At 44.5% G+C, this 25753-nt stretch overlaps 1 protein-coding gene across 4 annotated transcripts in view; it reads right to left on the bottom strand.

The window, feature by feature from the left end:
* pcdh15b (protocadherin-related 15b) overlaps positions 1–25753 on the bottom strand; it is a 180861-nt gene that overhangs the window by 109191 nt on the left and 45917 nt on the right. For all 4 annotated transcript variants that reach the window (XM_086140114.1, XM_086140113.1, XM_086140116.1 and 1 more), the window contains 6 exons: positions 24363–24482; positions 24033–24143; positions 18534–18704; positions 14655–14763; positions 13384–13496; positions 10666–10872 (listed from right to left, as the gene is read on the bottom strand). In XM_086140114.1, coding sequence (XP_085996240.1) covers positions 10666–10872; positions 13384–13496; positions 14655–14763; positions 18534–18704; positions 24033–24143; positions 24363–24482 — 831 coding nt within the window. The remainder of the gene's footprint in view (positions 1–10665; positions 10873–13383; positions 13497–14654; positions 14764–18533; positions 18705–24032; positions 24144–24362; positions 24483–25753) is intronic.

Below are 25753 nucleotides of genomic sequence, written 5' to 3'. Positions count from 1 at the left end.
CGTCTACCCTCACCTCTCTTTCATTTTCCTCATTCATCAGCTCTTCAAAGTACTTTTTCTATCTTCCCATAACTCTCCTAGCATCTGTCAATACATTTTCCTCTTTATGCTTAATCACTTGGACCTGTGGTATATCCTTTCCATCTCTATCTCTGTTTTCGCCAACTTGTATTGATCATTCTCTACCTCCTTACTATCCAACCAAACATGTCATTTTTTGCCTTTTTTTTAGCCTTTGCTACCTCTATCTTTACTTAATGTTGTATTTCCTTGTACCCCTGTCTGTCTGTTTTCAGTCCTCTCAGTGTCCCACTTCTTTGCTAACCGCATTCTCTGTATATACTCCTGCATTTCCTCATTCCACCACCAAGTCTCCTTATCTACTTTCCTTCCAGTTGACACACAAAGTACCCTCTTACCTGTCTCCTTGATAACACTAGCTGTTGTCAAATCATCATGAAGCTCTCCCTGACCAGCCAGAGCCTCTCAACTCCTTCTTGAAAGCCATAAAACACTACTCCCTTTTCAGCTTCCACCACTTTTTCCTCTGCTCTTGTCCTTTCGATCTTCCTTGTCACCATGTCATACAGACCGGCATTCTATGCTGTCTGGCTATGCTCTCACCTACAACTACTTTGCAGACACTGATCTCTTTCAGATTGCCTTATCAATACCAGTAGTCTACCTGCGTGCTTCTACCTCCACTCTTATAAGTCGACTTATGATCCTGTCTTTTCTGGAAAAAGTGTTCACTACAGCAATTTCCATCCTTTTTGCAAAATCTACCACCAGTTGTCCATCTGCACTCCTACCCTGTATACCAAATCTGCCCCTCTATTGCCTTCACCAACATGTCCTTTGACGTCTCCACCAATTACTACTCCTCTCTGGAGATATTCTGCATCACTTCATCTGACTCATTCCAGAATTCCTCCTTCTCTTCAAATTCACATCCCACTAACATTGAGCATCACACCTTCAATTTCCAATGCCAGGCTCAAAAGTCTAAGACATTCTTTTCACCTCGAGAACATGGCTAACAAACTCCTCCTTTGAGAAAACTCCTACCCCATTTCAATCAGTAGCATTATAATAAACTTAAAGCCTTTGTCACAGGTTGGGAGGCGGACTCGAGCAGGGAACCACACCAAGGCTAGAATATGTTCGGGTGTTTATTTTTAACCGTGGGATGCAGGGTCTTCACAGGGTCGCGGTCTGATCACACCGGCCGGCTTGGTCTGGTCGTAACTGGGTTCTCGCAGGGTCGGGGTCCGGTGTTCCACCAGGGGGTCTCACAAGGTCAGGGTCCAAAGGTCCAGGGGGGCCTGGTCCACAAGGGGGTCTCGCAGGGTCAGATGTTACACCGGCTGGCTGAGTCCGGTCGTAACGGGGTTCTCGCAGGGTCGGTGTCCGGTGGTCCACCAGGGGGTCTCACAAGGTCAGGGTTGTTGGGCAAAGGGGAAGTCCAGGCACCACGGCTAGGTCCGGTCGTGACAGGGATCGTTGGGCAAAGGGGAAGTCCAGGCACCACAGCTAGGTCCGCTCATGACAGGGGTCGTTGGGCAAAGGGGAAGTCGGGGCACCGCGGCTAGGTCCGGCCATGACAGGGGTCGTGAGGCTCCACAATCCCTCAGCATCAGGCAGAGCGTGCCGCTGCCCTTTATAGGGATCTTGATTAGCGGCAGCTGGCCGCTGCTGCAGCTGGTGCTGATTCTTAATTTGACCCAGCCGTGTCTCCTCTCGGCTGCCGAGAGGAGATTGTGACAGCCTTCTCCTAAGCCTCTCGCCTTACGACCTTTCCACCTGGTCTCGTGGACACACTGTATATCCACTTTCCTTCTCTGCGTCATGTCGACCAACTCTACCTTTTCCAGTCATAGTCCCAATATTCAAAGTCTTCCCCTACTTTGACTTACAGTAGTTCAGTTTCCATTGGATACATGTAGGTCATCGGCACAAATGGCCATCGTTGTTAACCCAGGCCTCGACCGATCCCGTAGGATCTGGTTATTAGGTTTGATTCACATGTTTGGTTTAAATTACCCATAAAGACAGAAAATGTTTGTTGACCTTAATTACTGTTTTTTAAACAAAGAACCATAGCCTTTTCTCTATAACATCCCAAATATGAGAAAAAAAAAATCTATTTGAGATGCCTTGGTGAAAATAGTATTGCAGAATTGTTAATTCTTTTAAGAGAGAGGGTGTACTATTCTCTCTGTTCCTCTGTCGTCACCCCTCCTTCACACACACACACACACATAAACACATAGAGTCCATAAATACAGGAAAAGATGTTGTAAAACCTTAGTGCCAGCAAATGAAAGAGAATGGGTATCTTCAGTAGTGTACCTATGTTTCCTCCATGTTTCAGTCCTGAGCTTACTTCCTATGGTCAATTGGTCTGGAGAATTCCCTCATAAAAAGTGTCAGCCTTTCCCCAGGACTATGGAAGGCAGGATTGTCCTCTTCCCTGATTCAAGCAATGTTGACCACATACCCATGGGCCTCTCACTTTGTTGCCAAGGAGCGATCTCCAACATCTCTCTGCAGTCTGGTGGTACAGGTTGCAACATCACCTCGACAGCCCATGTCCACAGGTTGGACTTCAGTATCCCAGCTGTGCCGATGTGCTTCGGCAGTCGGCTGAGTATATTGTTGCTGTTTTCTTTCACAAGCCTCCTCCACTGAACCCTCACAGGGTACTGTATACATCCATTATATATGCTTTCTTCAGAGAAGGGGACCAGAGCACCAGGTTAGGTCTCTGGGTTGTGATTGTAATTTCAGGAGGAAACACCAGCTGGTGGCCGATGTTGATGGTGGCTCACTTGAACATGGCTGCCAGGACTTTAAGGACTTGGTTGTGATGCCAAGTGTAGTGTCCTTGGGTGAGGCTGGTTTTGCACCCTGTGAGGATGTGCCTACGGGAAGCTATCGGGGAGCAAAGGGCTCACATTGGATCTTCACCAAACCACTGGTCAAGATTAGCTAGTGATGGAAGAACGTTGTAAATGGTGGTAAATGGTGAAGCTTAGTTGAAGCTTAGTTGTCTCATTTTCATGACCAAGAGCTCTTTCGAGCTGATCAGCTTCTTCTCTACGTTGTCAGAGTTGTAATGTCATCCATGCACGCTATAAGAGGAGGGAATGCAGACCAGAGTTGACCTGCTGTCCACCAATATCCCACTTCAAGGCTTGGATAATGACATCCATAGCCTAGGTAATTGCTAGTGGTGAAATCGTGCATCCCGCAATGATCCCTTCCAGGCTCTGCCAAGAGGCGGAAAACTTTGGCTGTAAAGCAGAACTTGAAGTATGATTCCACCAGTGTAATGTCATCTGGTGTGTGCAAGAAGTGGAAGGCAGACTATAGACGTTCGTGTAGCACAAAACACATTAGCAAGGTTCAGGAAGACATCATGTAGATCTCTTTTCTCAACCTTTGTCAGTTGGATCTAGTGCCAGATCATACTGGAATGTTCAATGGACCCCAAAAACTCTGGTATTCCAGCCTTCTGTACAGAAGGATCGATGTACACTATTTTTTGCAAGTACTCAACCATCCTCTGCACTATGACACTGGTTCCTTAAGTGTCTCCTTTCCAGAATTAGCCGCTTGATGTCTTTTTGTCTCTTGTAAATTTTTGGAGTTCAAAACTCTTATACTTTTGGTCTCTTGCACCCCAAACTGTTCAACTCCATACCTATGGATGAGGTCCCCCATTTTCCACAACTTCCTCTGCAATTTGCCTCAAAGTTTCATCAGGATTACAGTCAGATCTGGAGTCACGATTCCCTTGGCATCTTTTCAATGGTGTGGGGAAAAATCATAGGCTATTTGTGTCCCAATAGTTTCTGCTCTGCAATGTGTGCTGGAAAGAGGCTGGGTTTCACCACTGCCATAATTTCTGTGTTTGAGTTAGACTCCAACAAGACATTGGTACTATTGCACTGCATACTCAGGTTAGCCACTGGATACTATGGTTCTCTTGACTGATTGTTTCTGTATGTACCTTCTTGTAGCTATGCCGGTTGTTCTAACATGCTGCTCTGCAAGGGAAACTACAGAATGGGGAGCAAGTCCAAAAATGACCCAGTGGGGTCTTCCCTCCTGTCAGCTGGCTCTCCGTGCTTCCATAAAGAATTGTCGGCAGCTGATCTTTCCCAGCAGTCACTGGGATCTCCTGTGACCCTAAGTCCAGGATCAACAGCAAACTATGGATGGATGGAACTTGCAAGAGGAACGTGCATTTTTTTTATAAAATAAAGAATATTAATGTATGTGATTAGAGCCTAATCATCCGTTTACTGTTTAAATGAATACAATTATACCTCACTGGCCACTCATTGGGTGCCAGTTATGAAAGGAAAAAGTGTAAATAAATTCTGTACATTCACTGGCCACTTTGGGGTGTCGACTAACTCATAAATCATAGATTTAGAGAATAAGTATTTGATACACTGCTTATTTTTTCTTCTTATTTTTTTTACCCGTGGTTGGCGGGACCCAGCACAACTGGTGTATGGGTCCCACCCATAACTTGCTATGAAAAGTAATACGAAGAAAATACCCCCTGAGCCTGCGAGAGCGGGGGCGGAAGATGGCTCATTGGCATAACACGGTAACGGACACAGGAACGGAACAGACTACGAGTTTGATGATCAGCATGCCAGAGGCTCCGCCAGCTACAGCAGGACACAGGCTCTAGAACTGCGTATGTGGTTGGACAAAGGTTACCTCCACCCTCGGCCTGAAGATACACCAGGGCAAGAAAGGGTGCCTAAAGAAGGGTCAACAGGGATGTCACATCGACAGCTACTTTTTGAGAAGCGGGCCGAGTCAGTCGGCTGAAGTCCAGTAGCAGGACACACACCACAGTCTGCAGGACATCAATGCCCCTGTCCCAGAGGAGGAAGAGCTAGGCACAAGAGAGGAAGCGGAATCCAACACAGCACGTCCATCAGCAGAGAAGAAACTCCCGGGGCGAAGGCCATTAGTCAAGTGGCCAAAGTCCTGCGACAAGTCGCTGTGGAAGGAAATCAACACTGATCTCTGCAACATCCTAGAGGGGATCAAAAGCACCACCATGAAGAAGTTGGAGAGAATGGGCAGGCTGATCTATGCCTATGGAGCAGAACGGTTTGGTGTGGTCGAAAGCAAGCGATAGAGCACAGCAGTTCCCACCAAGTCCAGAAGGCAAACAGAAATAGACCGCCTAGTCAAGGAGAGGAGGCAGCTGAAGAAGCAATGGCGGAAAGCCACAGAGGAGGAGAAGGAGGGAATAAACCTGCTCCAGGAGGAAATCCAGAGTAGGCTTACAACACTGAGGAGAGCTGAAAACCTCCGCAAAAAGCGCAGGGGGAAGGAGCAAACAAGATCACGCTTCTACAAAGACCCCTTCCACTTTGTGAAGACTCTCTTCACAAAGGAGAAGAGTGGAAGTCTCTCAGTGTCAAAGGCTGACCTGGAAAAACATCTGGAAAAGACCTGCACAGATGACCGTCACCATGAAGAGGTTCCCCTTCCAACTGACATGCCACCAGTTAACCCACCACAGTACGAGCTAGACATTAGCCCACCCAGATGGAGTGAGGTGGACAAAATTGTGCGTAGAGCAAGAGCCGCGTTGGCCCCAGGCCCCAACGGAATACCATACAGGCACTATAAAAACGCACCAGATGTCCTGCAATTTCTCTGGAGGCTGATGAGAGTGGTGTGGCAAAAGAAGGAAATACCGACATCCTGGCGGAGGGCTGGAGGGATCCTTATCCCCAAGGAGAAGGATTCATCAAAAATCAGCCAGTTTCGCCAGATCAGCCTTCTAAATGTGGAGGGGAAAATCTTCTTCAGCGTGGTCGCTCAAAGACTGGCAGGATTCCTGAAAGAAAACAACCTGATTGATACATCAATTCAGAAAGCAGGCATCTCCGGCTTCTCCGGCTGTGTGGAACATGCTAGCGTCATCTGGCATCAGATCCAGGCTGCCAAGAAAGAAGGAACAGATCTTCATGTGGTGTTCCTGGATCTTGCAAACGCCTTTGGCTCAGTCCCTCACAAACTCCTGTGGACAGCCTTCGACTACTTCAGCGTCCCACCAGCTCTCACAAGCCTTATCAAGGCTTACTTCCAAGACATTCAGCTCTGCGTGACAACCGCAGAGTACACCACAGCATGGCAGCAGCTAGAGGTGGGGATCATGGCCGGCTGCACCATCTCCCCCTTGGCTTTCACCTTGGCCGTGGAGGTCATCATACGGGCTTCACGATGGGTGGTTGGCGGTCAGCGAATAAGACCCGGACTAAGGCTGCCACCAGTCAGAGCCTACATGGATGACATCACAACACTCACCTCAACCAAGGCCTGCACAGTATGGCTTATAGGCAAGCTCCAAGACAACATCAAGCTGGCTCGCATAAAGATCAAGCCGAGCAAGTCCAGAAGCATTTCCATTGTGAAGGGGAAACTGTTAAACCACCGCTTCTACATTGGCGAGGAACCAATTCCAATGGTTTCGGAGAAGCCTGTGAAGAGCCTAGGTCGCTGGTATGACGCCTCCCTCAAGGACAAAGAGCAAATAGAGCAGCTCAGGAAGGAGGTTGCCAGCGGCCTGGAGAACATTGACAGAACCCTGCTTCCGGGCAAGCTAAAGCTCTGGTGCTTGCAGTATGGCCTACTCCCACGGCTCCTGTGGCCACTAACCCTCTATGAGGTTCCACTCTCAAAGGTAGAAAAGCTGGAGAGAATGGTCAGCTCATATGCAAGGAAGTGGCTTGGCCTTCCCAGGTGCTTCAGCAGGATTGGGCTCTACAGCAAAGGGATGCTACACCTGCCCATCTCCAGTCTGGCAGAGGAGTACAAGTGTGCCAAAGTCAGAATGGAGATGATGCTATTGGGTTCAAGCGACCCATTCATAGCCCAAGCACCCCCCATCCTGGCAACTGGGAGGAAGTGGACCCCGCTGGCTGCAGCTGAACAGGCAAAGGCAGCCCTCAGACACAGGGACATTGTGGGCCGGGTTCAGGAGGGGAGGAGTGGACTTGGGCTTGGGGCCAGTACACTAGCCTGGAGCAAGGCCAATCCAGCCCAGAGACGCAAGCTGGTGGTCCAGGAAGTTCGCTGGGAGGAGGAAGCAGCAAGGCGTGCACAAGCTGTGTCACAGGCGAAGCAGGGGCAGTGGATGACATGGGAGGGAGTCGAGAAGCGGAAGATCTCCTGGAAAGATCTGTGGGAGATGGAGGCCTTCAGGGCGAGCTTTACCATCAGGGCAGCCTATGATGTCCTGCCTTCTCCTGCAAATCTAAGCCAGTGGTATGGCGAAGACCCTACATGCCCTCTATGCTCTAGCCCAGCAACACTGAAGCACATCTTAGTGGGATGAAAGACCAGCCTCTCCCAAGGCCGTTGTACCTGGCGACACAACCAGGTATTAAGATGTCTTACAGCGGTGCTGGAAACTCGCCGGACGAGCGTAAACGCCCTTCCTCCTCCGTCATCCCGTTGGCACACAACTCCATTCGTGCGGGAGGGGCAAGCCAACCTCCCCCCCACGAGAACTGACCTTGGGCCACTGGCCAGTGCACGGGACTGGAAGCTGCTAGCGGACCTGGATAAGAGACTTTGCTTCCCAGCTGAGATCGCATCCACCAACCTGCGACCAGACCTCGTTCTGTGGTCATCCTCACTCAGGCTCGTCTACATCATAGAGCTCACGGTGCCCTGGGAGGGTGCAGTGGAGGAGGCCTATGAGCGAAAGAAGCTGAGATGTGCTGAACTGGTCACAGATGCTCAGCGACAAGGCTGGAAAGCGAAGGTTCGTCCAGTGGAAGTAGGCTGCAGAGGCTTCATAGCCACGTCAACATCGAGGCTACTCAGCGAGATTGGAGTTAAAGGACGTGCCCACAGATGGGCAGTCAAGGACCTCTCCGGGGCTGCTGAAAATGGGAGCCAGTGGCTGTGGCTGAAGAGAAGAGATCCAACGTGGGCTTTCAGGTGAGCTGATGGCATCTAGGGAGTGAACCTGGGACGCTGGGATTCACTGCTGAACCCTCTGGAGATGTCGTGGGCCAATCAGCGAAACATCAATGAAGGAGGGCACTCACTTGACAACCTGAAGGAGGCCATCGCTCACTTGAAACCCCACAGAGTTTCTTCGGTGCCTTAGGCATGATTTCATCAAGGGATACCAACACCTAGTCCTACACAACAGATCAGCTTTTCCCAATTACAAAACATGTAAAGGTCTGCAATTCTTATCATAGGTACTCTTTAACTGCGAGTGATGGAATCAAAGACAAAAATCCAGAAAATCACATTGTATGATTTTTAAATAATTAATTTGCTTTTTATTGCATGACGTACGTATTTGATAAACTACCAACCAGTAAGAATAGCGGCTCTCACAGACCGATTAGTTCTTCTTTAAGAAGCCCCCCTGTTACCCACGCATTACCTGTATCAACTGCACCAGTTTGAACTTGTTACCTGTATAAAAGACACCTGTCCACACACTCAATCAAACAAACTCCAACCTTTCTGCAATGGCCAAGACCAGAGAGCTGTGTAAGGACATCGGGATAAAATTGTAGAGCTGCACAAGGCTAGGACAGGACAATAGCTTGATGCAGTTTGATGTGGCAAGCAGCTTGATGGGAAGGCAAGAACTGTTGGCGCAATTATTGGAAAATGGAAGTTCAAGATGATGGTAAATCCTCCTTGGTCTAGCCTCCATGCAAGATCTCACCTCACAGGGTATCAATGATCATGAGGAAGATGAGGAATCAGCCCAGAACTATAAGGCTGAACCTGGTCAATGACCTAAAGAGAGCTGGGACCACAGTCTCAAAGAAAACCATTAGTAACACACCATGCCATTATGGATTAAAATTTTGCAGTACACACAAGGTCCACCTGCTCAAGCCAGCACATGTCCAGGCCTGTCTGAAGTTTGCCAATGACCACCTGGATGATCCAGAGCAGGAATGGAAGACGATCATGTGGTCTGATGTGACAAAAATAGAGCTTTTTGGACTAAACTCCACTTGCTGTGTTTGGAGGAAGAAGTACAACCCAAGAACACCATCCAAACCGTTAAGCATGGAGGTGGAAACGTCATTCTTAGGGGATGCTTTTCTGCAAAGGGGATAGGATGACTGCACCCTATTGAGGGGAGGATAAATGGGGCAATGAATCGCAAGATTTTGGCCAACAACCTCCGTCCCTCAGTAAGCGCCTTAAAGATGGGTTAGGGCTGGGCCTTCCTGCATGACAACGACCCAAAACACACAGCCAAGACAACAAAGGGGTGGTTCTTTCAGAAGTAGCTCAAGGTCCTGGAGTGGCCTAGCCAGTCTCCACACTCAACCCCATTGAAAATCTTTGGAGGGAGCTGAAAGTCCATATTGCCCAGCTACTGCCCTGAAACCTGAAGGATCTAGAGATCTGTATTTGAGGGGTGGGCCAAAATCCCTGCTGCAGTGTGTGCAAACCTGGTTAAGAACTGCAGGAAATGTCTGATCTCTGTAATTGCCAACAAATGTTTCTGTACCAAATTTTAAGGTCTGTTTTTCAAATGTATCTAATACTTATTACATGCAATAAAATGCAGTTGTGGGTTTTCTGGATTTTTGTTTTAGATTCTGTAACTCACAGTTGAAGAGTATCTTTGGTGAAAATTACAGACCTCTACATGCTTTGTATGTGGGAAAAGCCAAAAAAAATCAGCAGAATATCAAATACTTGTTCTTCCCAATGCATAATGAGATGAGATGAGATGAGATGAGATGAGATGAGATGAGATGAGATGAGATGAGATGAGATGAGATGAGATGAGATGAGATGAGATGAGATGAGAACAACTTTATTTATCCCGAAGGAAATTGTTGATGATCGCCCCAAGCCCTGAGTGAGGGATAAGTGACCAAATTCCTGCTATGATCTCTATCTGGGTTATGGCTGTGCAGTGGTTAGTCCTTTTGCCTCACAGCACTAAGGGCCCTGGTTTGATTGCCACGCAGGGCCTTTTTGTATGGAGTTTGCATGTTCTCAACTCTCATCAGGATAACTGGTATAAGTCAAACCACCAGTACTTCCGGTTGCCTCAGTCAGTCCCACAGTCCAAAAACATGCAAAAAAATTGCACAGATATGTGAATGAGAGTGAATGTTTGTTTGTCTCTAATGTGGCCCTGCGATAGATTGGCAACTGGTCCAGTGTACCCCACCTCTTGTCCAATGACAGCTGGGATAGGCTCTGTATCAGTATCCCTGCAATCCCAGCAATAGATAATGGATGGATGGACCTCTTCCTGTTAACACCCATTAACAATACAGGACATTTGTATAACTGAAATATATAGACCATAATAATGGAAAAGCTAATCAGCTTTATCAGGTAACATCATCACAGGACAACTGAATATTTCCCATTAATAGTCTATTTTACAAAACATTTCAAAAGAGAGTAGGAAAAATTTGCCCTGGTTTCTGACTTCATTTGGCAACAAAACCAGAGGAAACTACCAAATTCAAGTTCCAATTTAAACCCTTTGCACAACTTGAGTACCAAACCCATTCCATTCAGCAGCTTCAGATATAGCTACTTTAATTTTGTGATTAGTAAATACTGTATCAGTGAATAACAGTTCTATATTGCGTTTGTGCTTACTTCCTCCACGTCGTTATCTAGAGCCACAATAGCCAAAGGGGAAGACAGGCTGTTGTCAGCTGATATTGTTGTTCCCACTGGTGATCCTTCACTGATATAGCCATGATAACTGGTCTGTAGGAAGTAGGGTGCCTGGTTATTTTCATCCAGGACTTCAACCTGGAGGTTGGCAAAGGCTGGCAGGGGGTGCCCATTGTCCTGCTCTGCCTAAAATGAGGAAAAGGAAAATAACTGTCAGTACCTTCTTCCAAGATTTAAAGAGCTTGACATTCTAAAATACAATGAAAATTTGATATTACAGCAACTTCTTTCTTCTATTTCTTCACTTTTCAACTTATCCAAGGGGTTGCCACAGCAAATCGACCCCCTCCATCTAAGCCTATTCTCTGTATCCTCTTCTCTCCTCATTATCCTCATGTCGTCTTTTAGTACATCCATAAATCTCCTCTTTGGTCTTCGTCTATGCCTCCTGCCTGGAATTCAGATCCCAGCATCCTTCTACCAATAAATTCACTATCCCTCCTATGTAAATGACAAAATCATCTCAGACTGGCTTCTCTGACCTTATTTCCAAAACAGCTAGCATGTGCTGTGCCTCTGACTAATTCCTGATGCTATCACTTATCATCACTGCCAGTGAGAACCCCAACATCTTCATCTCTGCTACCTCTAGCTTTGCTTCCTGTCTTTTCCTTAATGCCACTGTTTTGAAACCATATAGCATTGCTGGTCTCACAACTGTCTTGAATACCTTTTATTCTGGCTGATACTCTATTATTACACGTTACCCCTAACATTTTTCTCTAGCCATGCCAACGTGCTCGCGCCCATTTCTTCACCTCTTTTCCACACTCTCTAACCTCTAGACTTTTGACCTTAAGTACTTAAAATCATACACCTTCTTCATCTCTACCCCCCATTGCTTCACCGCTCCCCTTGGTTTTTTCTCATTCACACATGTCTTCTGCCTTGCTGCGACTAACCTTCATACCTCTGCTTTCAAGAGCATACCTCCATCTCGAGATTTTCCTCCACCTGCTCCCTGTTTTCACTCCAGATCACCATGTAATCTGCAACCACCATGGTCCATGGAGATTCCTGTCTAACCTAATCTGTTAACCTGTCCATCACCACTGCAAACAAGAAGGGGCTCAGGGCTGATCCCTGATGAAGTCCCACCCCTGCCTTGAACTTCTATGTCACTGCTAAAGCACACCTCAACAGTGTGTCACAGCTCATATACATGTCCTGCATCAGTTCAACATATTTCTCTGTAACTCCAGACTTCCTCATGCAGAACTATACTATACTACCATCGTTCCTCTCTTCGCATCCTGTCATGTGCTTTTTCTAGATCTAAAAGGGCATAATGCAGCTCCCTCTGACCCCTCTCTCGACCTCTCCATCAGCATTCGTTAGGCAAATATTGCATCTGTAGTACTCTTTCTAGGAATGAAACCATACATTTGGTCATGTCCCACTTCTTCTTTGCGAGACCCTTTTTACTTTTCTTCCAGATGACAAACCAATTACTCTCCTGCCTCTCTCCCTGATCACATTAGCCGTAGTTGTTCATTCATTTGGAAGCTCTCCCTGACTACCCAGAGCCTTTCTTCGCTCTTTCTTGAAAACCAAACATCACTCCTCTTTTGCAGCTTCCACCACTTCATCCTCTGCTCTGCCTTTATCTTTTTTCATCTTCCTTGTCACCAGATTCATCCAACAAACCGCCATCCTATGCTGTGTTGCTTCACTCTCACCTCGCACTACTATGCAGTCACTGATATCCCGCAGATTACATTGTCTATACAAGATATAGTCTACCTGTGTGCTCCTACTCCCGCTCTTATAGTTACCCTGAGTTCCTGCCTCTTCAATACTTCTGGAAAAAAGTATTCACCACAGTCATCCTTGTTGCAAAGTCTACTATCATCTGTCCCTCTGTGTTCATGTCCAGGATGCCAAACCAACCCATCATGTCTTTTTTACCACTATTTCCTACACCAGCATCTCCACTGAAGTCTGCATTTCAGTCTGCAATTACCACTCACTCACTTCTAGGTATATTCTGCATCACTTCATCTTACTCATTTCAGAATTTTTTCTTCACTTCTAACTAACATCCCACATGTGGGATTCATTTCTACTGGGTTGTTACTGGCTCAGGAAGACACTGACCTGTGCCCCTCGAGGCTGCATTTACAGCAACAACTACAAAAAAAAATTGCAACAACAACAATCCTTGTTGTTTTTTTATGAATGAGGCTGAGGTAGTTAAATGACATCTTGAGGAATTATAGTGGGCTATTTTTGGGCAATTCAACCCACATTAACTAAAGAAATGTTTCATGATGTGTGTTGTGGCATGATACTGTTACCAATAGTCTACCAAAAAGTAATTACAAACTAGCTTATCATTCACAAACCCACAAACACACTTACACAGACATACACATGCATTCAAATGACTGTGATAATAATGTCAGTGGGACAGTGGGGTCAGTGGGATGAGAATTGCCTGTCTCACCAAGTATCATACACACATGTTTCACACACGCACACACACACACACACACACACACACACACACACACACACACACACACACACACACACACACAGCCCAGAAGTCAGGGTCATGCTCTGTTCTTTATTAAAGAAATGTGTTTGGGAAGAATCATAACCATGTCTCCTGTTTCCTGTTCCACTGTGGCTCACCTTAATAACCATATCAAATTTGTGATGCAGTTCTCTATCAATGGGCTTCAGTAGCAGAAGCTCTGCAGTTGTTCTGTTCAAGCTAAAATATTCTGCATATGACTCTGGTCTTCCTGAAAGAGAAAGAGCCGCCAACATGTCGTTATTGTTGAGAACAGAGTCAAAACATAATAGGTGCAAAAGTAGAACATCTGCAAATCTATGTGAGAAATGAGAAATATCAGCAGGTGGTTAAAAATTAACATGCTTTGTTGTGTTTGACTAGGTATAAAGTATAGGAGAGAGACAGCAAAACAAGAAAACTGATGCATTTGTGGGGCAGCGCATATACAGTATCACATTACAGGTAGACACATCAACCTGTAGACACATCAACCTGTAGGAAAATCAGGGATATTTCAGCTGCCACTATGTGGTGTGCTACATGTTATTAGTGAAAGCATATTTTGTTACTTTTATGCTTCTCTTCCCATTTTGCATTTTGAAGTCTGTCTGGGAATTAATCCTAAAGTAGTATAGTCAACAATACATTCAGCTTTGCGAGAGTGGTTAGTCGCATGTCAACAACGACAACGGCAACAACAACAATAATAATAATATTATTAATATTAATAATAATATTAATAATAATAATAATAATAGTGATAATAATAATAATAACAATAATAATAATAATAATAATGATAATAATAATAATAATAATAATAATAATGATAATAATAATAATAATAATAATAATAATAATAATAATAATAATAATAATAATAATAATAATAGTAATAATAATAACACTAAGCACCAATGGTGCTGGCTGCTGATTTTTAATTCCCTCATATTAATATCAATTTTCAAGCTAAAAGATTGAAGCTATTTAATTTTTTGGTTTGGTTACACTAATAAACCACATGTAGATGAGGATTAGTTTCAGAGGATTAGGGTTGGAAATGCAAGCAAGTGTCAAACAGTTCAGTAAATTTATATTGTCTGGGCACATTCTCAGCTGTATCAGCATTTTTTTGTGACTCTGCATTTTATAATTTCAAACTGGTGCAAAATAATGATGCGCTTTTCCTGCTAAATAAATAATTTGTCTAGAGGTGTGAATATAATATTCAATCTTTGCATATTTTGTGAGGAAATTAAAGTTTGCATGACGTCAGAGACATGTTAGGATTGACTTACTTCACCAATGAAAGACTGGCTTTAGTCATGGGATAATGGTAGCATGCTCAAGGTTTTTTACATGAAAATCCAAATATTTAAAAACCTACCGATGAGGATGGAGTAGAGGATTCCTGGCCTGTTCAAAGGAGGTTGTATGTTTCTGTCTTGATCAACTGCCTCTATGGATGGTGTCACATTTAAGGGATTTACCTTATTCTGGGGACAGAATGAATGTTGGTATCATTGGAATTGACCATCATTTCAAATAATATCAAATTCATGTTTACGCCCCCCCCCCCCCCAAAAAAAAAGAATATACACAGCTGGTGAAAAAAAAGGACAAGGGAATGCACTAAAAACATACTTAAAAGTTGATTTTAGAGTTTAAAAGGACAATAAAAGAACAGAAAATTATAAAAATGTTTATGTGTAATGTAGGAAGATAATGTATGAAATATAATGCATGTTCATTTGTAGGTTAATTTGTCACACTTAGTTAATTTATAACAAAAATTAAACAAGAAATCATCAGCTGCTTGCAATATGCTTGCAAAACTGGGGTAACGGTAAACATTATAAAGCTGGAAAATGTTTGGTAAAAAGTATTTGTTAAAATAAATACCTTTATGTCTATCAAATAATTTTTTTTAGTTTGTATCTCTACTCTTGTAGATATGTTTCTATTCTAAAAAAAACAAAGAACATATCTGTGAGGGTGGATCTTTATCTGCAAATGCTATAAACTGGCCGAGCAGTAATGATGACTTATAAAAATGCAATTTAATGAATTCCATGCAATTTAAAGACTCCCAAAGGGAGGAAACTGATAAAATCTACAATCACTGAACCTGTAAAATATCAAATGAAGCACACCAAAACCAATATATCCAAGTGTGCATGAATTCGTTCCAGCTACACACACAACAAAATCAAACATATCACATTTGTACACCTGATGATACAATACTGAACACCACACCTGTCAACCTGTGGTTGAATTATACTACCCATCATAGAGTTATATATCCTGTTACCTGTCACTGAGAGAGGAGAGGAGGGAACACTGACAGGAAATGACTTATTGTTTGTAATTTGTAATGAAGTGGAGTAACACAGGGTGTAAATATAGTGTGACAGATTAATCTGCCAGGAGTTGAGGGTAAACAGGGAGATGGGAAATGTAAATGCTGTGAAGTAGAAAAGAAGAGTGACTCAAAAGAGGGCAGGTACAAATATGGCTATATCACACAGATGTTATGAATTGTGATGATCATCTTACACAGTAGGACAGACAGCGAAAAAAGTGGATATACAGAAGTTTAAATAAGCAGAGAATGTATTACCAAGTCACTTGCAAGTGAAAGTATACTGTAAATTGAATTAAAAACAGATTTTCTCTGAGAAGATTAGCAGTTCATTAAAATCATCCCTGACATTTGTGTCCCATTAAGTATTGCTGACTGGAAGGATGCACCTCCTTATTTCTCTCAATATTCTAAATTTATCAGAAATATGGACCATAGACTATGGCCAAGATATACTGAGTCATAATCAATTTTTTGTTTGAGCAGGCATTGAAGGATAAGAACGATGTATAACAGCATATCTGAAATCTTATTATGATAACAATGTCGCTTTAGAAAAAAAAAAAAATTATACATCAGTGGCAAATTAAATTGATGAACTTTGCCTAAAATACATGTTCTCCTCCTGAGAGCATATTTGTTTCTGATTTCCTGAATCTGAACAATCATTTTAAAAAAATATTACTGAGTTATTTCTACTTTCAAGAAAATTTAAAAGTACATGAACGCCATCATTGGAGATAAATGATTTGACGGAACAATGGGCTCCACAACATGTACACAATTTCTTTTTTTCTCCTTTTTTTGACCAATACTTCTACAGCATGTGGTAATTTTGTTGTCCAATTGTCAAATCCTCCTGTCTTGCTGGGCTTAAATACTTGAATGTGAATGACTTAGGCACTTGAGTTCAGTAGGCAAATTTCCAGCCTGGACATCTAAACATCATCATCAATTACCAAGTAGATAAAGCACAAGATGCAATGGTAAATATGCAGTGCAGTCGGGGGGCTTATTCCAATAGTATTGAAAAGATCAATAACATTAAAGAAATCTTGAACTCCCCACTTGTTTTCTGTCGTCAAGTAAGGCTGTCTTGTCTAATAACTGATAAGACTGTGTCACATTGATATAACTACTTCAAAAGAAATTGCAGATGGCCGGGTCCACAATGCATCACCCATGATTGTTGCAAAGCTATATTCTGTTACGGGAACATATAGGAACATATAGGAACATAACATGATTGATTGTTGAACGTGTAAATATAAACATTTTTTATATGTTTATATTTGAAACAGGGCCCATTCACACTCAATGTTCCCTGCATCCCTCAGGATGTGGTTGTAGTTCCGCTGGAGGTTGGAGTTGAAACTTTCTGGCTGGCGACTGCCAGACATTCCCAACAAATACACAGTATGTTTGGGTTTGCCAGGTCAGACTGGCATCCTCCCCCACCATCAGAGCTGACTCACCACCAGGTAGTGATCAGTTGACAACTATGGCTCTCTCCTCACACAAATGTCCACAATGTGCGGCCTCAAGTCAGACAACGCAACAAAGAAGATCATTGAACTGTGGCCTAAGGTGTGTTGGTAAAAGGTGCACATACGTGAACCTTTACATCTGAAAATACTGTTTGTTATGGGCAGTCCAGACGAGCACAGAAGTCCAGTAAAAGATGCCACTTAGGTTTACGCTGGGGGGGACCTTTCCCCCCAAACATGCTTTACCAGATCCCATTGTTGCTGCCCACATGAGCATCAAAGTTACTCTGTAAGATGGGCGAGTGCCAGACAGGCTTGCACCCTAGCAGCCCCTCCAGAAACCTCTCAGCCTCGCTCACCGACTCAGGTTCTCACCCCACCAGACAGATAACATTTCATGTTCCAAAAGCTAGCTTCTGCAGCCATAGATTGGACCATGGACATACCCCACTTCGGCACTTGGCCTCCTGGATTCAGATTATTTTGACCAAATCATTCACTGAACTCATATGGTCACTTGCTATCTTGTTTTTTTTTTTTTAAATGATTCATTACTCAGTTTACCGTGATTATCATCATCACCATCATAATCACCATCATTATCATCATAATTTCTGTCAGGTCATCATTCTATTTGACCAAATCCACAAGCTGATGTTTGACATGACATTATGAATTTGTTGGCAATACGACCACTTCTTATCATTAAAAAATACAACTGTCCTTGTTTGGCTTATTTGAATCTTCCATCACATCATAGTTTCTGCCACAAGACTCTAGGAGAAAAGGTTTTTCCCTTGGCAACCACCAAAGCCGTGTGCCGCTTAGCTGCTGGAGCCTTCAAAGGGAAAAAAAAATGTATCTGCTCTTTAACTAAATACAGAAGTTGTAAGCTTCAAATGTCAGGTTAAACAAAGATTTCATAGTTTCACCTGAACCTTTGAGGTTCAAAGACAAAGAAAAATACAGAAAAAAATACAGTGAATAAAAAAGAATAAAACATATAGTCTTGTTACTAGAGACTAAAAAGAAAGAACAGAATTTCTTCTTTAGTTTCAAAATGTCCTATCCTAAAATGTTCAGGACACTGAAATCCCAGGGATTGTATAAACAACACAAATCTGATGTCAGATATTTGTTGATATGGATGGACAATCTTTTGTCTTCATGGCTTAGAAGGGTGCAAAATGTATAATGTGTAATATCATTACTAAAAAGTTGGAAGTCTGACATATTTGACTTCAATTGCAAATGGTAGAGCATGTTAAAAGAATCCCTCAAAAAAATTCAAGATAAGGCATGCATTTGGCTAATGGAGATTACCAAAATAACAATACAACATTTATTAATTAAGATTGAAAATCTAGTCGATATACAGTATTCATAACAGTTACACAAACAAAGTTGTACTCACTGGGTGTGTAAGCTCCAGGACATTAGCCTTATATGTGATGGGTCTGCAGTCACGGGTGTTTCCCACAAGACTGCATGGTAGAAACATGGGACCCAAGTCATCACCGTCCAGTACATCCACAGTTAGAGTAGTGGTGGCTGTGCGACGCTCAGTTGGATAAGGGGCTCGATCCTTTACAAAGACAGACAGGTTTAATTCACCTTTTAAATAATACGTCTATCTATCTATCTATCTATCTATCTATCTATCTATCTATCTATCTATCTATCTATCTATCTATCTATCTATCTATCTATCTATCTATCTATCTACACATATAGAATATGGAACTGTTTCATCTCAGGTTTTGTTCTGTTTTTAGTACATTTGTTCCTTTATTATTTATGAGATGAGAGATTATGAGAACAACTTTGTTAATCCCGAAGGAAATTGTTGTGCCAGAGTTTCACATAAAAAACATAACAGTAATAGATAATAGTAGAAAGGGGAAAGAATAAGAAATACAATTAAATATGAATTATCTTAACTGTTAGCAGTAACTACAAAGATTGAAGATTCCCTGCGGCTGAGGGGAGAGGAATTAAAAAGTCTGATAGCCTCAGGTAGGAAAGACCTCCTGTGGCGTTCAGTGGAGCTCTTTGGTGGTATCAGTCTACGACTGAAAGAGCTCCGACAGGACATCAATGTGGCATGCAGGGGGTGATGGATGTTGTCCATGATGCTGTGGAGCCTCCTCATCATCCTCCTCTCTGAAACCTGCACAACAGACTCCAGCTCTACTCCCAGGACAGTCCCAGCTCTCCTGATGAGCTTGTTGAGTCTGTTGGTGTCAGCTGTCTTGAGCCTGCTGCCCCAGCACACAACAGCGTAGAAGATGACGCTGGACACCACCGAGTGGTAAAACATCTGCAGCATGGTCCTGCAGACGTTGAAAGATCTGAGCCTCCTGAGGAAGAACAGGCGGCTCTGACCCTTCTTAAAGATGGCATTGGTGTTAAAGGTCCAGTCCAGTTTATTGTCCAAGTGGACACCCAGGTATTTATAGGTGTCCACAATGTCCACATCAGTACCCCTGATGGTGACCGGATTCAGGTGGGTCCTTTGTTTCCTGAAATCCACCACCTTTGTCTTAGACACATTGAGCTGCAGGTGGTTCAGTCTACACCACTCCACAAACCTGTCCACCACGCTCCTGTACTCCTCCTGGCCTCCATTGAAGCAGCCCACGATGGCAGAGTCATCAGAGAATTTCTGCAGGTGGCAGGACTGCGAGGAGAACCTGAAGTCTGAGGTGTAGAGCGTGAACAGGAAGGGAGACAAAACCCTCCCCTGTGGCGCCCCCGTGCTGCTCACAATGGTGTTCGACGTGATGTTTCCCAGCCTCACGTACTGCGGCCAACCTGTGAGGTAGTTGTTGATCCAGGTCGCGAGTGGAGCATCCACCTGCATGTCCAGGAGCTTCCTGTTCAGCAGGGCAGGTAAAATGGTGTTGAAAGCACTGGAGAAGTCAAAGAACATGACTCTCACAATGCTTCCTGCCTCCTCAAGGTGGGCGTATACTCTGTGCAGCAGGAAGATGATGCCGTCTTCCACTCCAATTCGGGGCTGGTAAGCGAACTGCAGTGGGTCCAGCGAAGGTCCTACAACATTACAAAGTTGCCTCAGGACGAGCCTCTCAAGCGACTTCATGACGTGTGATGTCAGGGCCACTGGTCTGTAGTCGCTGTGTGTGCTGGGATTCCTCTTCTTGGGCACTGGGACCAGCCATGAGGTTTTCCACTGGTCAGGGACAACCATCTGGATTAGGCTCAGGTTAAAGAGGTATGTGAAGATCCCACACAGCTGAGAGCCACATCCTTTCAGCACTCTGGGGCTAAGGCCGTCAGGGCCAGCGGCTTTCCTGGGATGAAGGCGACTGAACTCTCTCCTCACCTCCTCAGTGGTGAAGGTGACAAGAGGGGATGGAGAGAGTCCCATGGGGGGGGCAGGAGGGCTGAGGTGTTAACAAGACATTGTCCAGGGAAGCAGAAGAGGTGCGTGGGGGAGGGGTAAAAGTCTTAGAGGTGAGGGGTGAGGGCACAGGGGGAGGAAAGTCCTGAGCGGAGCTGGGGGGAGGGTGGGCAGAGGCTTCTTCATCAAAGCTGTTGAAAAACAGGTTTAATTCATTGGCCTCATGCAGGTCTCCAACCATCATCTGGCTTGCTTGTTTTCCATGGCCAGTGATGGTTTTCAACCCACTCCAGACCTCTCTCATGTTGTTCTGCTGGGGTTTGCTCTCCAGCTTTCTCCTGTAACTGTCCTTGCCCTCTATGATCTTCTCCCTCAGCTCAGTCTGCACCTTCTTCAGCTCCTCTTTGTCTCCGCTCCTGAATGCCGCCTTCTTCCTGTTCAGCGTGGCCTTAATGTCCTTTAGTCACCCAGGGTTTGTTATTTGTGAAACAACGCACTGTCTTGGTGGGGATGATGTTGTCCGTGCAGAAGTTGACATAGTCCGTAATGCAGGCAGAGAGTTTTTCAATGTCCCCTCCCTGATCTTCGCAGAGCACATCCCAGTCAGTCATCTCAAAGCATCCCTGAAGAGTCAGTTCTGCCTCCTGAGACCAACTTCGGACAGTTCTGGTGATCACAGGTTGCCGCTGGACTTCAGGCCCATAGCGAGGCTTTAAATGGACCCGGTTGTGGTCTGCCCTGCCCAGGGCAGGGAGAGCTGTGCAGTTGTATGCGTCCTTGGCATTTGCATACAGCAGGTCCAGGGTTTTATTGTCTCTTGTCTTGCAGTCCACAAACTGTTTGAAAGTGGGCAGAGAAGACGACAATGTGGCGTGGTTGAAATCCCCAGAGATGGCAATGAAGGCACTGGGGTGCTGAGTCTGGAGTCTTGTGACCATTGAGCTGATGACGTCATTAGCCAGTGCAACGGCAGATGGTGGGATGTAAACCGTTAATATGATGGCGTGGGAAAACCCTCTGGGCAGATAGTACGGTCGGAGACTCACTGCCAACAGTTCGATGTCCGGGCTGCACACACGCTCCTTCACCGTGATGTGTCCGGGGTTGCACCACTTGTTGTTTACAAACACAGCGACACCTCCTCCTTTCTTCTTGCCGCTGCCAGCACAACTCCGGTCCCCTCGCACCAACTGAAAGCCGGGTAAACTCACCACAGAGTCCGGTATGTTGCTGTTTAGCCAAGTCTCTGTGAAGCACATCACCGAGGCCTCACGAAACATACCGTCGCTCCGTGTGAGTGCTGTTAACTCCTCCAACTTGTTGCCCAGCGATCTCACGTTTCCCATCACAATGGAGGGGAGATACGGTCTATATCTCCTCTTCCTCAGCTCCCGTCTCCTCCCCGCTCGGCAGCCCCGGTATTTTCTCTGTAGCTCCTTAGGGATTCCGTGCCTTTCCCCGATCCTGCTGCTGCATCTCAGCTCCATCAGCTGATCCCAGGTGTAAACAATGGAGCCGTTGCACTGCTCCGCCAGGACCGGGATGTGGCTCGAAAAAAGTGCTCCAAGCACCGCGAAAACAAGAAATAGCGAATGGAGCAACATCTCTTGTTTTGGTAAATTCAATTAACTTAATAGTTACTAAAGCAAGAAGAAGTAATAGAAAAATAGAAGTAGAGAATTTAGGAAAAAGAGACACTAAGGTGAAGAGAAACTCTGGCAGGCAGCCGCCCGAGACAGCGCCGGAAGTGAACAGTATACTGTTTATCCTCCACTCAAGGTCACAGGGTGAAGATACTTTGGTTGCTCCTTTGTTTTTTATGTTTAAACCGAGTAACCAATGAATGCAATGTTATGATTCTCATTGAAACATGGCGACTTGGTGGCGTGCCAATGAAACAGTGATGGTCACTCCAAACACATGGGGCAGATTGATCAGCTGATGGCTGCGGTAAGACCAGAGGTGGAGGATTGAATGGACTTACTCCTGGGAGACACAGTTTAGCTTACCTAGGGTTTCTCATGGTTAAGTGTCAACTATTTAATCTGCCACGGATGTTCACATTCATCATCATAACTGCTCTTTTAATTCCCCCGGATGCTAAGGCCAAGCAATGCAATGAACAAACTTCATTCAGCTAATAGCAAACAACAGACCGCCCACCAGGAAACTGCATTTATTGTTGTAGGTGATTTTACTAATTCAAACCTAAAGACTGCGTTCCCAAAATTGTACCAGCATGTTTCCTGCAACACCAGAAAAAAAAACAGAACTGTGGAACATGTTTACACAATCGTGGGTGGTGCTTACCTCCCTAAGCAATGCTACAAAAAAGCCCAAGCAATGCTACAACCAAAGAGAGAAGGCCCCTTTTCAAACTCCGACCCCAGACATATGTGGCAAGGCATCCAGGCCATCTCAGACTTCAAACCCAACAACTCCACCTCCACAGCCATGGACACCTACTTCCCGAACAAGCTTAATAACACTTATGCCCGCTTCAAGAGGGACAACAGGAACAGAGACACTGTCACCAAGACCACACTGCTTGCAGACCACCAACTTCTGACACTTTTATCCATAGTTGTCAACACAGAACTGAGCTGAATCAAACCACATCCATGGATTATATTTCTTGGTATTAGATCTGAAGATTAATCCAATTTTAGTTATTCTTAGTTTAAAAAACAGTAAACAGTTTACTTCACTATAAGCACCAGAATCAGTACTTATGGTATGATTGTAAAACTGAAAATTATTTTTTTTTGTCCTATAATAATGTGACAGATGAAAATGTGTGCTCAGACAGAGCTCAATGACAAAAGAGTGTAATGCCACACAAATCTAACTATGGTTATTTATGGTCCAAATTAACAGAGAATATGAAAACATTTCAAACAGTCAGAAACACAGTAATTTTTCAAAGTGCCATTGACCTTTAATTAAGCTTACTGGGTGAAAATGGCTCTGAGACTTATGTGTATTTACCAAAAGACACAGCTGTAGAACAGGTCAAGATGTACAGTCATTTCAACAGAAGCCTCAATGATGCAATCATCAGCCTCATCCTGACATGCCAACAACTTTAACCAAAAGAGTTTTAAAATACAGTATAATCAGCAAGAAAAAAGCCCTTTATCAGTCACATTAATTATATATACAGCACAGAATCAGCAATAATTGACCGCTATATTTAATCCATCATGGGTGAACTATGAGCAGCAGGCACTATCATACAGTAGTACCCAGGGAACATTAGGGGTTGGTGCTTGCTCAACAACACTTCAAGCCAACAAAGGTTATGCTCAGGAATCGAACCGGGAGTGTTTAGTTCCAAGACGATAGCTCCAACTACCCTCGCGTGTTAGTTAATGTAAGTTAAGGACAGTATTAAAGTTTCCTTGAGCCCCTTTAGGGGCTGCAGCATTTATGACCACAGACGAAAAGGTATTGTATACCACCTGAAAATCACATCTCATCATGATATAAAATGACTATCTTTTTGTATGGCAAATGACAGCAACTAAACATAAGTAACTGCATACTTACATTAGCTTGTATGATGACCAGGTATCGTGTTATTTCCTCATAGTTGAGTCTTTCTCTGAGAACCACTGAGCCAAACAATGTCAATGGGATATCAAATGTCCGGTTGGCTGTCTGGAATTCAGAGATCCAACTAATTATACATTCAAATTTCAAGAAAACTGACACAGGGAACTTTTTAATCGTCATTAGGCAGTGATGGTCAGCCGACTTACACATAAAGCACTTAAATACAATAAATGCTTGGGCTCTCTCGGTCAACTTTTTTATGATACACCCAATAGAAAAGGGAAAATGAATGATGGGCAAAGTCTGTGCAGAAATGGTACCTACCGGGTCAATCGGGTTGTATTGGATAGTATATTCTATCTGTCCATTGGGACCATCATCAATGTCTGTTGCCCCATTGTTACCCCAGAAACCAGAGAAGATGGTTGTTCCTACTGGTGTCAGCTGCAGAAGCAATAGAGATCAAACTTTTCAATGCATTGATCAACAAACACCACATGCAAAGTAACACAGAAACCGCATCTTACAATTGCTGTTGTTTCTTGTCTTGCTGACAAACAGTGATCTAATATCAGTGTGTGACAAAGATAGTCCCAGATGAACATTCCCAGTATACCAACCCAGGGAGGTGTCCGAGAAGCATTTGAGCATATGCCTGAGCCACCTCATCTTACTCGTCTCTATGCGGAGGAGCAGCGGCTCTACTCTGAGCTCCTCCCGGATGACTTCTCACTCTATCTCTAAGGGAGAATCTGAGCACCCTGTGGAGGAAACTGATTTCAGCCACTTCTAACCGCAATCTCATTCTTTCGGTCACTACCCACAGCTGGGGACCATAGATGAGGGCGGTAAATTGAGGGCTTTGCCTTCGGCTCAGCTCCCTCTTTACCACGACAGACTGGTACAGAGTCTGCATCGCTCCAGACATTGCGCCAATCTGCTTGTCGATCTCCCCCTCCCTCCTTCCCTCACTCATGAACAAGACCCCTAGATATTTGAACTCCTCCACTTTAGGCAGGACCTCTTCCGCGATCCAGAGTGGGCATTCCACCCGTTTCAGGTTGAGCACCATGGTCTCGGATTTGGGGTGCTGATCCTCATCCCGGCTGCATCAAACTCAACTCTGAACCATTCCAATGAGATCTGGAGATCCTGGCCTGATGAAGCCAACAGAGCCACATCATCTGCAAAAAGCAGAGACTCGTCCGGATACCCTTGATGGCCTGGCTGCACCTAGAAATTCTGTCCATAACATTTATGAACAGAATCAGTAACAAAAAGCAGCTCTGGTGGACTCCAACTCTCACCGGAAACGGGTACGACTTACAAGCAGCAATACAGACCAACCTCTGACACTGATCATACAGGGACCGAACAGGCCATATGACGGGGTTTGGTCCCCCATACTCCCACAGCACCACCCACGGGACTGCCTGTGGGACATGGTTGAATGCCTTTCCAGGTCCACAAAACACATGTAGACTGGTTAGGCAAACTCCCATGCCCCCAAGGACCCTGCCGAGGGTATAGAGCTGGTCCACTGTTCTACGACCAGGATGAAAAACACCTGGACCTGAGGTTCAATGACCTGGTGAACCCTCAAAGTTTTTTTCAACCATAAGATGATTGCTGTAGCTGGCTACTGCCTAATGTTTAATTAGTATCTTTTTACCACACATGCAATACTTTGTAATTTCTTGTTTAAGTGTTTGTGT

The sequence above is a fragment of the Fistularia commersonii genome, chromosome 32 (assembly GCF_037954325.1).
Source record: "Fistularia commersonii isolate RoL2024-O1a breed Wild chromosome 32, RoL_Fcom_v1.0, whole genome shotgun sequence".
In the NCBI taxonomy this organism is placed as follows: domain Eukaryota; kingdom Metazoa; phylum Chordata; class Actinopteri; order Syngnathiformes; family Fistulariidae; genus Fistularia; species Fistularia commersonii.
The sequence above is the reverse complement of the archived record's forward strand: the minus strand, read 5'-3'. Positions and strand labels throughout refer to the sequence as shown.